Source organism: Nestor notabilis, unplaced genomic scaffold, assembly GCF_000696875.1.
Source record: "Nestor notabilis isolate BGI_N333 unplaced genomic scaffold, ASM69687v1 scaffold12581, whole genome shotgun sequence".
NCBI classification, from domain to species: domain Eukaryota; kingdom Metazoa; phylum Chordata; class Aves; order Psittaciformes; family Psittacidae; genus Nestor; species Nestor notabilis.
Genome location: NW_009915205.1, coordinates 3,373 through 19,378, shown reverse-complemented (window position 1 = coordinate 19,378; position 16,006 = coordinate 3,373). Strand labels below are relative to the sequence as shown.

Below are 16,006 nucleotides of genomic sequence, written 5' to 3'. Positions count from 1 at the left end.
ACCCTAACTATTCTATGATTCTATGTTGCCCTACTTGAAGCTCTCTGTGATAGCTGCCAAATGGTGTCCTCTTCAGTACATGGTTCTAGTGACCAAGAAGTTGGGTGACAGTGTAGAACAGTCACACCAATAGCTCACAAGTCTCAAACCAGAGCTGGGCTCAAGGTGAGAGGAAACCATCAGCACTTGACAAGGCTTAAACTTATTTCTGAGTTAGTGCAAAGAGACAGCTTTCATCATGCAACTGGGACCACTGGGGGGCAAAAGTGGTGATCCCAGGCAGGAAGGGAAGAGCTGAGCCCTCAGGGGAGTACCCACTGTTACCACCCATGCCTGTTCTTCCTCTACAGCCCTGGTAGTGCCTGATCGCATGAATTCCCACATCACATCCAGCAGGAGCCAGACAGGGCTGGGAAGCCTTGGATAAGGCAGCCCCAAGAGCCCTCGGCACGCAACCACATGGGAAAGGAAGCTGGAAAGCAGTGTATGTATTCCCGATGGTCCTGAAAGAAATGAGGGAGGCTATCCATGAATTGTACCACCTCAGCTCCCTTCACAGAAACCCACACACCAGAAACACGTTTTCAGTTTTTATTGTTTTATCCCGGTCAGCAAACACTATTTCACTGGGACAGCACAGCCCCCCCTTCAGCTCTGCATGCTGTGTCAAGTGCCCCACTGAAGGGATTCCCTCCTCAGGGAGACACTGGTCTATAAAATCCCCTTAGGCTACTCAAACAGCCCTTTAAGCCTTTACAGCTGAGCTCCTGCACACCTTTTTGTGGGGCTCTCTTTTTCCGTCACACACAGCTGCACCTCACCCACCCCTTTTCCCAGGCCCCAAACATTACTATCTATTGGATGTACTTAATCCCGCCCAAGCCCCCTTTTCTACCCTGTGACCAAGCAAAGCCAGCACCAAGTCTGTGCAGTGTCTCCTTCCAGCCACCCTCTTCCCTACTCAGCTCTGAAGGCATTGCTGAGCCAGGGCTTCCCTTACTCTCCAAATGTTCCCAGGCCCATTCACTTGGGTTGATGGGGGTTGTGTTGAGATTTCTTTTGCTTCCATGAGAATTTTTCCCCTTTCCCCACAGACATCTTACCTTAAATTCAAATCTGGGCTTCTAAGGGACACAGCACTGAACCCTGCAGTCAGAGACAGCACCAAGGCTCAGGGAGAGGGCAGTGCAGAGTGCCTTGGAACTCTCCACCATTCCTCCAGCAATGGGGAACAGAGGATAAAGCTCAAAATAGTTTTCCTAGCACAGCCTCAATACTCTAAGCAGCTTTCAAAGATGGTGCCTTAGGAGAATTGGCTCCACCTCACCAAAACTAATTCTTCAGGGTGAAATTTGCCTGTCCTTGGAGATCACCCACACCAGCACAAGAATGCCTCGGCAGAGCTATTTCCCAACACTAAAGCCTGGAAATCAAAGGCAGGCAGTGGTTGAGGACCAAAGCTTTGTACCACAGCTACATCTGGGATGATTTCTTTTGCCCGTTTCCCATGTGGGACAGATCTATACCCCCGTTCCCATCCTACCTACCCTGCCACTCTGCTGCTTGCCAGAGGCACGGGAGACTGAGCAGTCTCAAACTCTTTGTTCTCTCTCATGTCCTTCCAGGGGAACACCTGTCTTGTAACCACTGTCAGTGTTGGAATCTTGGCACTGATGAACCAGACAGGCAGAACCTCTGCCATAAAGCACTTACCACAGAAATTAGTTCTTTGGGACTAAATAACAGAATCATAGAATGTTTTGGGTTGGAAAGGACCTTAAGATCATATAGTTCCAACCCCTCTGCCATGGGCAGGGACACCTTTCACTAAACCATGTCACCCAAGACTCCACCATCAACCCAAGGAGTGCCAGAATCTGAACTGAACCAGGGTGAGCTGGCTGGATAGAAAGGTTTTTGAAGCACACAGCTGGGATGGCAGTGGAGCAGATATTCCAGCTACAGACCAGGGCTGCTTGAGCTTTGCAAACTACTCACTTCACCCATCCTCAACAAACCTGCCTTCCTTATTGCCTTAGATGCACTTTCTGGGTCTGTGCCACAACACGTTATCTGTGCCAATCCACATGGCATTAGAAGGAGGCACAGCAAGTGTCAGAGACTCTGGGGAGGATGGGATAGTTAAGGAAAAGGATAGTTAATTAGATTGCTGTGCATAACTGACAGTTTTCTACCACCACACAGCCCTGAATAAGGGCTGCAGGAGGCTTAAGGCAGATAAAACTTCTGGGCTCAGCGCCTCTCCTCTTAACTTAACCTTCTGGTATGAGCAACCATGATCCTGGGAATGCAGACAACAGTCGGGCCCAAAGAGCTGCTGGGTTGTTGTTTCCTGTTGTCCCTCCTCCTCCCAGGCATGTTCTCTGGTGGCTGAGACCTTCTTCCACACATCCACCGGCTGCTCTGGCCCTCCCAGCAGAGCTGCAGTGCTGCCAGCATGGCTGACACGTTCACTCTCCCAGGCACACTCAGCTTCTGGGTGGAACAGTCACCCAACGTCAGTATTCCTACGGCCACAAAAAGAGGACAGGCACCATTTCAGTGGGATGGAGACAAGGGGAGTATGGCTTTTCCAAAGGGAAAACCAGCCAGAGGCCACATGAGGACCAGTTAGAGTACAGCCTCAGTGTGCGGGCTTTGAGTGAGCACTGGGCACAAGCAGCAGATGGCTATTACTTGCTGCGAGGAACGATGCCACAGCCCTCTGTCTGTCATTAGCTCCCACTCACCCTCCTGCTTTGTTATGGATTGAGCCAGCTCTGCCCACTCTGCCCTGGGGCTTGGAGCCTTTGGAGGTTTTGAGTCACAGTCTGCAGAGCTTTTCCTGAGGAAAAAACAAAAGGGGAAAAAAAAATAAAATAAAAAAAAAAAATAAACCCCATCAGTGTTAGCAGTAGGCCAGCAAGCAGTAAAGAGCAGGCTGCAGTCTGCATTCAGCTACTGTTGTCCTGCCGCCAGGCTCCCTCCTCCCTTGCAGCTTCCACTGTCTCAAAACCAGGAGTGTCTTTACTCTCCAACTGCCTGTTGCTAGGACAAGTTCCTGTCATCAGGAGAAGATGACACAGGTTTTGGGAAACACTTCACAAGCAGCTCTGACCACTGAGCAGGAGAGATGCAGGGGCCACACATCCCCTCGTTCTCAGCAGAGGATGAGGCAGAGCTCAAGATCTGCAGTGAGATAAAGTGCAAGAAAAATGCCAGCACCAACTTTAGAGCCTGGAGACTTCCCTGAATGAGAGGGGATTATTAGGTGCCCCCAAATTACCACTGCCAAATCACGAGAAACTTCATGTGCTTCAGAGTCCTATGTGACCTTACCCATTTCTCCCACACACTCCTCTAGGACAGCTGACAGCTCAGGCAAGCTCAGAGACTTCAGGGAAGGTGGCCATCCTTCCAGCACTGGAAGAAGGAAGAAACACACATTAATCAATCTGCATGCTGTGACAGAGCAGAAACAAGGGTTTGGTGCTGCTGTAAAACATCCACACCCAAAGTAGTTCCAGTAAGGGGTTCCGAGTCACAGGAGAGGAGAGCTGGAACTGCCTGTGACAAACTGAGGGGAGTTCCTGGCAATTCTACCACTTAGGATTTTTTTTTTTTATACTGTCTGGATCATATATTAAGAGACTCTCAAAGAGATTAATTGTAGTGGACAGAAACGAAGAGAACCTCTACTTGACTCACTTTTAAAACAAAAGCAGCCAAGAGCACGTCTCTAGAAGCATGTCACAGGCAGCAGGATCATTTGCCAACTCCTCATGATGAGGAGCTGGTTGGCTGAGCCATGTGCAGCACAGACCCCAGACCAGGTCAGGGAACCAGCCAAGGCTCCAGACTCAGACCTTGCTCTAGTGCATAGTGCAGCGATACACCCAAAGTGCCCACACGCTGCCAAGCAGGAAGGGGAAGCCACAGGCCCCTGGAGCAGGGCTGCCGCTGGGTGCCTGCACTACAGTTTTGCACTTTTAGCCACAAACACCTGCCAGAGACTCAAATTTCTCACTTGCTAAGAATCAAAAGTTGCTGAGAAACTGTGTTGCAGTTACAGTCCAAATGCCCTGAGTGCTTTAAGTGCTTTCACCGAGCAAGGATTTTTACATCCAATTTAAGGGTTTGGCTGCTCAGCTGTTTCCAAAATCACTTCTAACTTCATCCTTTTAGCACGTGGCTTGCTCTGGGGTCTCCTGCTGCCCACCCTCCCCCTGCACCCAGTCCTGAAGCTGATAAGGTCTTCCTCACCCGGGCGCTCACCAGGCCTCCTGCTCTCACTGGTCCCCAGCTGCACCTCTGTATCCAGCACTTTGCCCACTGCCTGCTCCTGGGTTAGCCGGGAGGACAGCTCTGCTTGACAGCATCTGCCGAACAAGACAAAACACATCACAAGTGCACAAGGACACTTCCTGGAACAACATGCCAGTCTGTGCACTCCTACATCCTGCAAGTACCTGCTTGGGGTGCCGAGAGACCACATCTAACGCCCTGGGTTACAAACTGCTCCTTGTTCCTTCCCAGGAAGAGGAAGACGTGCCCCAGACAAAGCTCAGGGCGCTCTCCACTGCGCCCCATCTCCACAGCAATCTCTGCCCCTGTCCACAGAGGAGCTGCGGGGGGAGAAGAGAAGGAAGGGGCGGGGTGAGCAGGAGAAAGCCCAGGCCAGGGGTGGCACCTGGTTTATATGAGAATCAAGCCTGATCCAAGTTTCCTAATGGGCAAATGAAGCTACCTCAGGACAGGCATCAGGTTAAAGCAAGAGAAGCACACAAAGTTCTCCTGCTATCATCATCATACCATTAATTCAAACAGTGTATCTCTAGAGCATGGCAGGGCCCTTGTACCAGGCAGCCTCAGCTCCTCAGCTAGGGGGAAAAGTCAAGTGCTCTGCCCCTTACAGCCTGGAATATTGTGCTGCTGTCCTTCTGGAAGCCAATCCCAGTTCACCCTGGTTTGGTAGTGAGTAGACCTCATTCCCTGTTGTGCTAAGGTTTACTAGATGTAGGATTAATGCCACCTTCAAGGACACATCTATCAATGGACAGAGCAAGGCCATGACAGGAGTCCAACTGGGATAGGGAGAAAAGCACCACAAAGGCAACAAAAGGTATATTAGGAGGTGGGGGAAGACAGAACTCAAATGCAGTGGTGTGACTGAGCAGGACAGGTTCTTCTGCTAGCTGTCAAGAGTTGCAAGAAAAGTGTTCTTCACTAGCCAGGGTAAGCCATTGCAAGTCTTCTCATTTGAGCACAAACAAAGCACTTGGACTTTTGGTTTGTTTGGTTGAAACACGAGCACCCAGCATCCTTGGAAAGTCAGGCCATTTATAGCTCATGCACCTAACTGAGGCTTCACATCTGCTCATGTGCTTGTGGCTTTCCACTAGAGCAAGTCAGGCAGGATCCAGAATGGGTTCAGACACCTGGTAAGCTCTCCTGCCTTACCCTGAGCATCACCTGTATGACTGCCACCATGACGGCCTAAATCCCATTTCTCAGTAGCCTCAGTGCCACTTCCTGGGAATAACTTACTTGATCTGATCCAGCAGGACTCCAGCATCCTTGGTGATGGCCTGAGCCTCTCTGAGTTGGCACTGGATGGCATTCCAGGTCTCATCCCGCTCCATCAAACAGCTCTCAGCTACTGCACGCAGCTTCTGCTCCTGGCACACCTGGCCCTTCATCACCTCCACCTCTTCACACCTCTGCAGCAGAGCAGAGCAGGGTTAGGCTGGGAGTACAGTACATCACTCTGGGATGTGCCTGCTCTGACACAGCCCTGGAGTCCCTGCTTAGGCAGCCAAAGGAGTCCTGCAAGTGTGCCCAACCCAGTGAGAAAAGAATAGAATCACAGAACAGTTTGGGTTGGAAGGGACCTTCAAACCTCATCCAGTCCACCCACACCTGCAATGAGCAGGGACATCTTCAACTTGATGAGGTTGCCCAGAACCACATCCAGCCTGGCCTTGAACATCTCCAGGGATGAGGCATCCACTACCAATCTGGGCAACTTGTGCCAGGATTTTAACACCCTCATTTAAAAAATTTCTTCCTCACATCCAGCCTGAATCTCCCTCTTTTAGTTTAAAACCTTCACCCCTCATCCTGTCACAACAGGCCCTGCTAAAAAGTCTCTCCCCATCTTTCTTACATGCCCCTTTTAAGTACTCAAAGGCTGCAATAAGGTCTCCCCAGAGTCTTCTCTTCTCCAGGCTGAACCACCCCCCAACTCTCTCAGCTCTTCAAGGAAGCCGGATAAGGCTTGTACACTGAACACAGTTTCCCCTCACACCAAGACCAGCCTCACAGTTGTAATTCCCCCTTCCTCTCCATTACCAAAGATACTCAGTAGGCCTTATTTCCCAAGTCAACAGAAGTCCATTCACTAATAGCTGCACAACTTCACCATAAAAATGGCACTACAGAAGAAGAGTAGGTATTCAATTCCTCCCACCTGCCCTTTTAGTTCTCAGGTAGATGGGAAATGGAGACTAAAGGCTTCACAAGCATAGAACCCAGAGGATGAGGAGTGGATACACACTTACGGTGTTACCTGATCTACTTGACACCAACTGTGGCCACTGAAAGTTATGCCTTTTCCTTTCCCCCAGGCCATTAGAGGCACAACAGAAAGATATGCTTCCAATCACTTACTGCAGTGTGGTAAGGACTGAGCAGCTCATAGCAGACTTCTTACCTTGTGCAGCTGAATGGCCAGTTCCTGCATCTCTGCCTCCAGCCGGTCCGCATAGGCCAGCTCCAGGGCATCACTGGGCGGACGAGCATTGCTGTGCCACCGCGCAATGGCAGAAGTCATCTTCCTCTTTGGGCCAAACAGACTGGGGGCAGAATGGCAAACTGTCAGGGACCAGACACTGAGCCATCAGTTCCCAGGGCCATGGATGCCATGAAGACCTCTGCAGTCTCCTGGCTCCCCCCAAAACCAGAAGCCAAGAACTAGGGGATATCAAAATTGCATGGGAGACAGCCAGAAGAGAAAAATCACTCACTAGCTAAACCTTCCTGACCAGGTTGTGCGCATGGTTTGTAAGGGGTAAGATGAGAACTACATTACAGACACTCACGTGATGCCTATTTCCTTCAGGTCACTCTCTGTGAGGGTCAGGAAGATCCGGAGGTCAACATCTTGCTCCTCAAACACTTGCAGATACTTCAGGCACCCGATCTGTTCAAGGAATGTTGCCAGGTCCTGCAGCACATCCGAACAAACTTAATTATACCCTCACCAATAAAAGCATTACCATTCCTTTTAATCACAAACATCTGCTTCCTCATATTGCTGCTATGACTTTCTAGCAGCAACCGTGACTTCCCATGGTTAACTGCCCTTCTCCATGGTCACACAACACAACAGGACCAACCTGTTTGCTGCGACCCTTGCCTCTTGTAACAAATGCAGAGAAGAAAGGCATTAACATCTACCTTAGCCCACGTCAGCTATGATTGGCAGAACACCCACAAGCATTAAAGGTCTGAAATACCCCACCAAGCAACAGCAACACCTAAGCAAATACTTCTTGCACAAGAAATTGCTGTTTAACAAGCATTTAAGTTTGGTCAGAGGCTTGAAGTCAAAGGTGTTTTGGAGACAACTTCCCTTTTATCTGAGAAACCAGCTTAGGCAACCCTGGAAAAACCTCCCGTGCTTGATACAGTGACATTGCATTATTTCAGACAGCTCTCTCTGTGCAGTTACCTGGGGCCCTGTATAGGCAGGGGGCTCAGGCAGGAGTAGGTGCTGACTAGAGGCCCCAACTTTCCCTGGGCAGTGGGTCCACTGGCCATCACTGTTGCTGTAGCGGTTCTTGATCTTAAAGCTCTTGGCTTGTTTCCGACTAGGGGGACTGTTCGCATGGTCAGAGTCCTGAAAAAGAACGAAAAAACCCACAAAATGTAAAGGTCAAGGATGATAATGCAAAGATGTCAGGATCACTACAGCTAATAAATGCAGACTCCTTCAGGTCCCAAGCTCTAAATCCAGACAGCCATCCACAAACACAAGCAAAGACTAACAAAGCCCTCATTAGGAAGGCCTGAGTCAAGTTACTCCCAAGATGGCAGCTAGGCACCATAGGATGTTATCAGGCTCCTGCAATCCCACCTTAGGAAGCAACATGCCAGAGCAAGCCAAAACAGAGAGCAATGCTGAGTCCTCCCTGAACCAATACAATGCAGTAAGATTCTACCCGTGAGAAGCTCCTCAAGATACAGGAGACTTCTGTTGACGTTCAGGTCTATCACCCTTCTGTATATTAGCACCACAGCTATTGTCTTGAACCATGCAAGCTGTGACTTGAACCAGAGAGTAATCTCCAGTTTCTTCCCTTTCCTTCTGTACTTCAGAAATGCCAACACAGGACTGCTGCACTTCTCTAAATCTTACTATACTACCTACTGTCTCACCAAGCTCAAGGACTGACCCAGGTGTAGCCACTTTCTTTCTTGACCACCACCTAGCCAGAAGTCTGCAAAGAGTTAAGTTCTCTTCAGAAGCTGGAGAGGACTTAATTACTGACTAGCCATCAACAACCTACTCTAGAGTGAATGTATTCCAAGAGTTGTCTACTAGCTAGAGATCAAACAAGCCAAGCCATAATCTTCACATACAGAAGCTGGTTCTCTTATCCCTGTAATACCACTCTTCCTCACCCAGCCTGGTACTACAGCCTCCTGTGGAGGTAGAATTATAGCAGGCTGTGGAAGGGTGGCAGCACTGGCCAGTCTGAAGGCAGAAACAGGAAAACTGAAAACCCCACCTCATTACTTTCCAAGGAACCTTCACTGCTGACTCCCAGGGCTTTGGTTAGGCATTCACTGCTGCTGCTGCTGCTCCTGATGGTTGCCAAGTTGTTGGTGAGGAAAACAGTATCCTCTGGAAAGGAACAGAGAAAAAAATGAAACAAATTTCAGGTTCAACTTCCTTATGCTCAGGGCTGGTTTTGATATGCAATTATCAGCAAAACCTGGTGGAGGTGTAAAGGAAGAAGCAGCACCAAACAAGGCTTTGTATCCAATACTCATGATACAAGACAAATCCAAGACAGAAATATCCCATGTCTGATCCCAGTCTCCAAGTTTATTTAGTACCATAGAGAACAGGAAGGCTGAGTGCATGTATGTGTTTGTGAGGCTCTTGGCTATGGGGTGGCATTCTGATTTCAGCTGGGATGGAGTTGTCTTCCTAGTAGCTGGTACAGTGTTGTGTTTTGGATTTAGGATGAGAATGTTCATAACACACTGATTGTTTAATTGCTGCTGAGCAGGGCTTACACTAAGTAAAGGACTTTCCAGCTTCTCACGCTGCACCAGTGAGGGGGCTGGGGGAGTATGAGGAGCTGGGAGGGGACACAGCCAGGATGGCTGACCTCGACTGCCCAAGGGACATCCCGTGCCTATGGTGTTGTGCTGAGCACTAAAACCAGGGGAGCTGGCTGGTGGGTGGCAGCCTCCTGGGCATCCGTCAACGGGTTGTGAACAATTGCACTGTGCATCACTTATTTTGTATATTCTTTTACCATTATTACCTTTTTTCTTCCTTTTCTGTCCTAATAAACTGTTTTTATCTCAACCTACAAGTTTTACCTTTTTCCCCAATTCTCTCCCCCATCCCACCAGAGGGAAGTGAGTGAACAGCTCTGTAGGGTTTAGCTGCCCAAAGGGTCAAACCACAACAGGGGGAAAAGTGGGTTACTACTACCCAGCCTGCGCTCCCATTAGTAAAGGTCAGGAAAGGCCTTTCCTTGAGCCCAGAGCCACTACACATCCACATTATCCTCTACTAACTCAGGAACTGTCCATATCCCTCCTTCGTGGTGCTTCAGAGAATGGTGAGGTTGGAAGGCACCTCTGGAGGTCATTTTGTCCAAACCCCTGCTCAAGCAGGGCCACGACAGCAGGCTGCCCAGAACCATGTCAGGAGCATCTCCAAAGGTGGAGACTTTTGTCAGAGAGACCACCTCTCTGACATCCTGCTGCAGCGTGCAGTAACCCCCACAGTAAAAACAAACATTTCCTTATGTTCAGATGGAGGCTCGTCTTTCGGTTTGTGCCTATTGCCTCTTGTCCTATCAGTGGACACCACTGAAAACAGCCTTGCTCCATCTCCTTTACACCCTTTCTTCAGATTACTTGTACAGACTGATGAGATCCTCACTGAGCTCTCTCTTCTGTAGGCTAAATCATTGCAGCTGTCTAAACCTTTCCTCAGGAGAGATACTGCAATCCTCAATATCTTAGTGGGAATGGAACCCAAGGGCTTGGTCTCACATCCATCTGCAAGCCAGACTATTTTCAGGCAGTGACTTACCCCTGCTGCTGCTGCTTTCCACATCTTGCTCATTAATTGGAGAGGTAACATCCCTGTTGCGGATATTCTCTGCTTCACAGCTGCCGTCATCGTTGAAGGTGACATAGCCCTGAGGAGGGACCTGCTCTGTGTGCAAGAGGAAGGAAGAACAAAGATTAGGATGCAAGTTATCAGGGATGCTCCTGCAGGGAAAACAACCCCTCAAGGATTTGAAACTAATCAAAAGAAGATACTGTCTTCTCAACTGGCAGGTGTCATTCTAAAAAGCACAGAGAAAAACTGAGAAATGCATATGCCTCCAGCCTCCCTCCCACAGACACACATCTGCTGTACTGGATTTAGACGGTTGCATTGAAAAAAAGTCAGAGGAAACAGCCTTATAGCAGAGATGCACCTTAAGCAGCAGCTTTCAGCATTTCCTCTCTTCTTCATACCAAATTGTCAAAGGGGAAAACATCTGCTTAAAAGAGCAAGCTGCCAGCTACACCACATCCCCAGCCAAGCACGCTCAGTGAAACTAACCCCTCTGCATCTGCATTAGAACACTAGTAGCATCCCACTCATTTAAGAGGCTGACAGTATCATTTCAATACAGCCACTGCCCATGGGATGATATGTATCTATATTGAGAATGAACTGAATTTTGAACATGCTTTTAAGTCTACATTCTTAGTTATTCTAGACAACTAGGTAATCTGCCTGAGAAATACCTACAGCTATGACACATGCACAAAGAAACTCATACCACTGTATCCAGGGACTGATGTCTGAACTGGGATCATATTTCTCTTGGCCTATTGCAAAGGGTTTGTAATCTCATTTTTAGTAACACTTCAAGCATCAGGGAAGACAAAACTGACAGATCAAGGAGCAGCAAGTTCGCTTTCATTATCAATGATCTCTTGGCCCGTGTGACCACTTCTCTGTCATCAGCTTCAGAAGGGTTCTCAAACTCTCAACCCTACCTCAGAAAGGGAAGCTGGATTGTTTTCAAGAGTCAGGGGAACAGTAATTGAGGTAAAAGCAGTGTTTGTTCCATAGACGTGTTCCACTCATCAATAATCAGCCCTGACGTAAAAGGGTTCAAGGGGTTTTCTTTTGAAACCACAGATTAAACAGCCCTTAAGATGGTGTTTGCTATCTTTGTTTCCGTATAAACCACACATGAATCCCAAATAAAGAGAGAAAATGGTTGGCACAGAAGTAGCTGCAATGCATGTGAGACTTCAAAGGACTCTCACTTCAGCTTCTAACTATCCTTACCATAGCGAGACTGCTTCTTTCCCCCAATTCCTACTGCTGTTATCTTAGCCAAAGCCTGGGGCCCATCATGGATGCTGGGACCTTTGGTCCGACGAACAGGTCTCTGTCTCTGTGGAGCAGAGCAAGATTCATCCGAGGAACTCAGCTCTTCATATTTTCCTGTAGTTCAAACACAAACTGTTAGCAGCACAGTAACAACTTACCTAGTTTATTTGCTACTGATCCTATAATGCAGTGGAAATACAGGAAGTTTTAAGAGGAAGGGTAAATCAAAAGGGTAAAACAGGAAAAGGCTAGCAGACAAAAATATCTGTTGGATCTGTGCCTCTTCCCCAGAAATGCTGGAATTTTCAGGACAGACCAGCTATTGCTACATACAGCAGCATACTTTCAAAATAACCAAACACTTCTTTTCAGGGTCTGTCTTACAATGAGCAAGCTAAAGCACCTCTCTGTTACCTGGACCCCTGCAGAAGACCTTGGGCACTGGGGCTGCATGCAAATCTATCAGCCCCACAATCTTTGTATGTCCATACTTCATGGCCAGTGTCCGTGCTGTGGCTCCAGTGTTATCTCTGACATCTGTCTTCACTCCCTATACAAAAAAAAAATAAAAAAAATACATGTTTAATACATAGAGGGCACTATATACAAAAGAAACAAGAAGCTAAGGGATTGTCTTAGTTCCTCCATCAGAAATACAGGCTCATCTTTGACAGACAATTCACACTTCACTAACGCCTTGCAGCCTTTCTAGTTACCAGTAGCCCAGGTATGCGGCTTTAAATCATGACAATGGCTCTTGTGCATTGCTGCAGGGAACTAGTTTGTTTTATCTGAAAAATGTTTTGCCTTGCTGCCTCCTTCTGGAAGTAAGCTGGATCACTTCAATGAAAATCAAAACCAAGTTGTTTAACAATGAGACACACATGCTCATAAGCTTTTTGAGGCAGAAGATTCCCACTAGCCTGAGCATGCAAGCCTACAAACACCATGAGGAGAAAGCCACTTCAGCTGTTTTCCAAATCAGTTGTTATTCAGTTGAATCTGGACAGTCAGACCTCACTTCTACTCACACGAGGTCAGCGTAAGATCAGAATACTAGTCTTGAGAAAGCAAATACTTTGAGAACAGTCCAGGAAGTCTGGGACTTCAGAGGTGACTGATCAAGGATCAAACATAACACCAAGAAGTCTGGTGTCAAACTTCTGGTTCTTCCTCTGAGGGCTGGAATCACAGACTTTCAGCTTGACAGAGATCAGTCTGGAGACTTACATGATTTAGAAGGTACTGAACAATTATCTCATGGCCAGAAGCAGCTGCTTCCATCAGAGGTGTATATCCGTACACTGGCTCCCTAGAGAGAGAACAAGCATGTACACGTGAACTAGGACAATCAAAGCTAAAATACACTGCAGTCCTTGACATATCCTAATAGCACACCTCCAGCCTCTACCCTCAGCTGATCACAAACGCTACCTTGTATTATTGCCTGCTCATCTGCACTCTGGTCTATCTCAGTAAAACTCCCAGGGGAGATTCACTGCATGTTACTCTATCAGCTGCAGAACAACAGATTACTCTTCCAGTTGCAGATCTGCCTTTCAGTGACAAAATCAGTTTGCAAGAGCTAAAAAAGCAAGAGCCTCCTGCTGACCTCAGGCAATCCAATATGCATTAATGTACAGGCAGCTCCCAAGGCATGGGAATGCACTGCACGCTTCAGAAAAAACAAACTGAGCTCCAAGTACACAGAAAATTCAATAGAAAGACTTGTAAAGTGCACTTGAGTTCAGAAGGCACTGCACCTGCTTGCTTTCAGTTTAGCCTCTAATTAAACAAGCAGTAAATCTAATTTCTCTTTATCTTAGTTAAATAAACAGTGACAGCATGGGCAGACTTCACTGTTTGTTTGCAGGTCACCTATCCCTGTACACCATGCTTCCTGAGGTATAGGAGGAAAGACAAAAATAGGTATCTTCTCCTTGCCCATGCCAGGCTGTGTTCATATGCCAACTGCTGCTGCCATACCTGACATCTGTTGAGAAATGAAATGACAGATTCTTCCTTACTTGCAGTTGGCGTTTGCCCCATTGTCCAGTAAGAACTTGACCATCTGCTGATGTCCAGCACTGGTGCAGTGAAATAAAGCAGTCCAGCCATGGATATCCTTCATCTCCAGCTCTGCACCTTGCTTCAAGACAACAGAGAATGTTCTTTATTGCACCCCCTCTACTGGGTCTTTTAGCCACTGCCCCTCTGTGCTTGGGCACCAAGTGTTTAAATCCCTATCAGGAAGCTGAACTTGCAACAAAACACAAATTGCACATTTCAGTTGCAACTGGTGGAGAATCCTACCCTGTGCATTTGAATTGTTTACTGTGGCTTTAGCTATTTATTATAGGATACACACCTGTAGGAGAAAGTAAGCAACACTTTCATTTCCACAGCTGGAGGCAAGCATAAGCGGTGTCTGCCCTTCTGGTGTTGGGATGTTCACATTCACTCCTGCTTCCAGCAGCAGGTGCACAATGTTGTCATGGCCAATATAGGAGGCATACATCAGTGGAGTCCAACCACCACAATTCCTCTTATTTAGGTCCAGATCTCCACTAAATAACGGGGGGGGGGAAGAAAAAAAAAAAAAAAACCAGCTGAACTACTATCCTGAAGCTGTAGATCACAGTAGGCTTCTGCAGCCTCTTGCTACCACCACTGTATTGAAAGGTGACTGGAAAAAATCAGCCCTATCAGCTGCAGCACAACCTCCACCAAATCACTAAAGAGGTAATATTTAATCAGTAGATTTGGCCCTTGCAACTTTGTGCCTAAGGGCCCTTTGGGAGCTCCAGTGATATGCCCCTGTTGCAATGTTAGACCAACCTGCATGCAGCCAGTGGCAGCAAGTAACCACAGACCTGTGCGCCCCCAGCCCCTCTTTACCGCTGAATACACTCCTGCACCACTTCACACTGGCCGACAGAGGAGGCTGTGTGCAAGTCCAGAGGGACATCCAGCTCTTCCCAACAGATCATCTGGCCAACCCCGTGCCACATGGAAAGACTGCGGCTCAGCAGCTCCGACTCACTGGCTTCATCACTCAGCTCCGACATCCTGCCCTACGTAACCAAAGCAAAGAAGAACTTTGAGCTGCTGATCTCCATTTTCTACAGTACATGGCACTGCCCATTAGCACTGCAGCTCCAAGGTGCCATGGCCTTGGAAGGTGAGGTCATCTCAGAGGTAGGGCATTGTTTCACATTCCTACCTCTGCTTCAAGCTCCTCCGTAACTTGAAGCTGCAAGACTTGCTGAGGAGTTTTTGGTGGCAGTTCTTTCTTGCTGCAGCAGACTCTGGGATTTGAATACACTGGAAAAATAAAAGCCAATAATGGTAAAACCCCATCTTTCAAATCTCACTTTATGCCTTCAGAAACACTGGTTTTATTTCTTCTCTTTCTAATCAAGATGTGCCTAAGGCGCTTTGGATACCCTTAAAAAAAAAAAACAAACAAGAGAAAACTGACCACACACCTATTTAAGTGCTGATGGCATGCTTAGTGTTACACAGAAGGATGGAATTCTTGGTTTTATAATTGAGAGAGAGAATGAATTCATGTATCAGACATTCTTGGTCTTTTTCCATCTGTCTTATATTACAGAATGACCCTGCTTAAATTAAGACATGGTCATTAATAATGACAACTGTCCACTGCTCTCAGGAGTAGTTAGTATCACCTGAATAGGGTGCACACTTCATGATGTCCTCAGGTGCCAAGTAGATTGTTGGTACCAGTTCTTGTTTCAGCACTTCAGAAGCAGCCCAGTCCCGTCTCTGTGGATCTTGGCATTTGCTGGAACACTTTGAGCAGCAGTCACCTGCCCACTCATTACCTGATCATGTCCACTGCCCCGCAGGCAGTAACTTCATTACAAAGCTAGTGGAGTTCCATGACTGTCTGAAAGGTTTATTTCCCATCCCCAGCCTTAGGGAGCAATTGCATATTAATCATTTTAACCACTCACAGGAGAGTGTTCTTATTTGGCTCTTCATAAAGTGCTGTTGGACAGAGCTGCATCTATCATGTGAGGTCTTCAGCATGGTCTTTCTCCATCTGTCTTATATTACAGGATGGCTTCAGTCACAGCTTCAGACTACATCCAAGTCAACCCACTGGGAAGCATTTTCCCCTCCCTGTGGTCTCATCACCCACCACACAGCACTTCTGGTGTTTGCCTGGTCCCATGGCATTATGCTGGGCGTCTAAGCCAACAGAAAGCATTCATTCTTTTTCCTGATAAACTTCTTGCCGGTTTAATTCCCGATTCATTCTGGGGTCATGCAAATGCCAAATTTGGCATTGGTGAAGAATAAAAGAGAGTAGGAACACACTTTTCAGTA

The 16,006-nt window shown here is 47.6% G+C and overlaps 1 protein-coding gene across 1 annotated transcript; it reads right to left on the bottom strand.

The window, feature by feature from the left end:
• Window positions 1–2,762: 2,762 nt before the first annotated feature.
• Window positions 2,763–14,718, bottom strand: ANKS3 (ankyrin repeat and sterile alpha motif domain containing 3). Its single transcript, XM_010024018.1, has 15 exons — window positions 14,549–14,718; window positions 14,019–14,217; window positions 13,678–13,799; window positions 12,881–12,962; window positions 12,065–12,200; window positions 11,606–11,764; window positions 10,343–10,468; window positions 8,793–8,908; window positions 7,733–7,900; window positions 7,101–7,225; window positions 6,713–6,854; window positions 5,548–5,720; window positions 4,264–4,379; window positions 3,340–3,423; window positions 2,763–2,845 (listed from the first exon to the last, which is right to left on the bottom strand). The coding sequence occupies exons 1-15, from the start codon at window positions 14,716–14,718 to the stop codon at window positions 2,763–2,765; spliced, it is 2,001 nt and encodes a 666-aa protein (XP_010022320.1).
• Window positions 14,719–16,006: the final 1,288 nt, after the last annotated feature.

What these genes read in the sequence shown, in the direction of transcription:
- ANKS3 (XM_010024018.1), bottom strand. Translation starts at nt 14,718, where the DNA reads ATGTCGGAGCTGAGTGATGAAGCCAGTGAGTCGGAGCTGCTGAGCCGC. An exon ending in AAAGAAGCAGTCTCGCTATG is followed by an intron (nt 10,469 to 11,605) that starts GTAAGGATAGTT and finishes TCTTGCACACAG; the next exon opens with AGCAGGTCCCTCCTCAGGGC. An exon ending in GAGGCCTGGTGAGCGCCCGG is followed by an intron (nt 3,424 to 4,263) that starts GTGAGGAAGACC and finishes TCCTTCTTCCAG; the next exon opens with TGCTGGAAGGATGGCCACCT.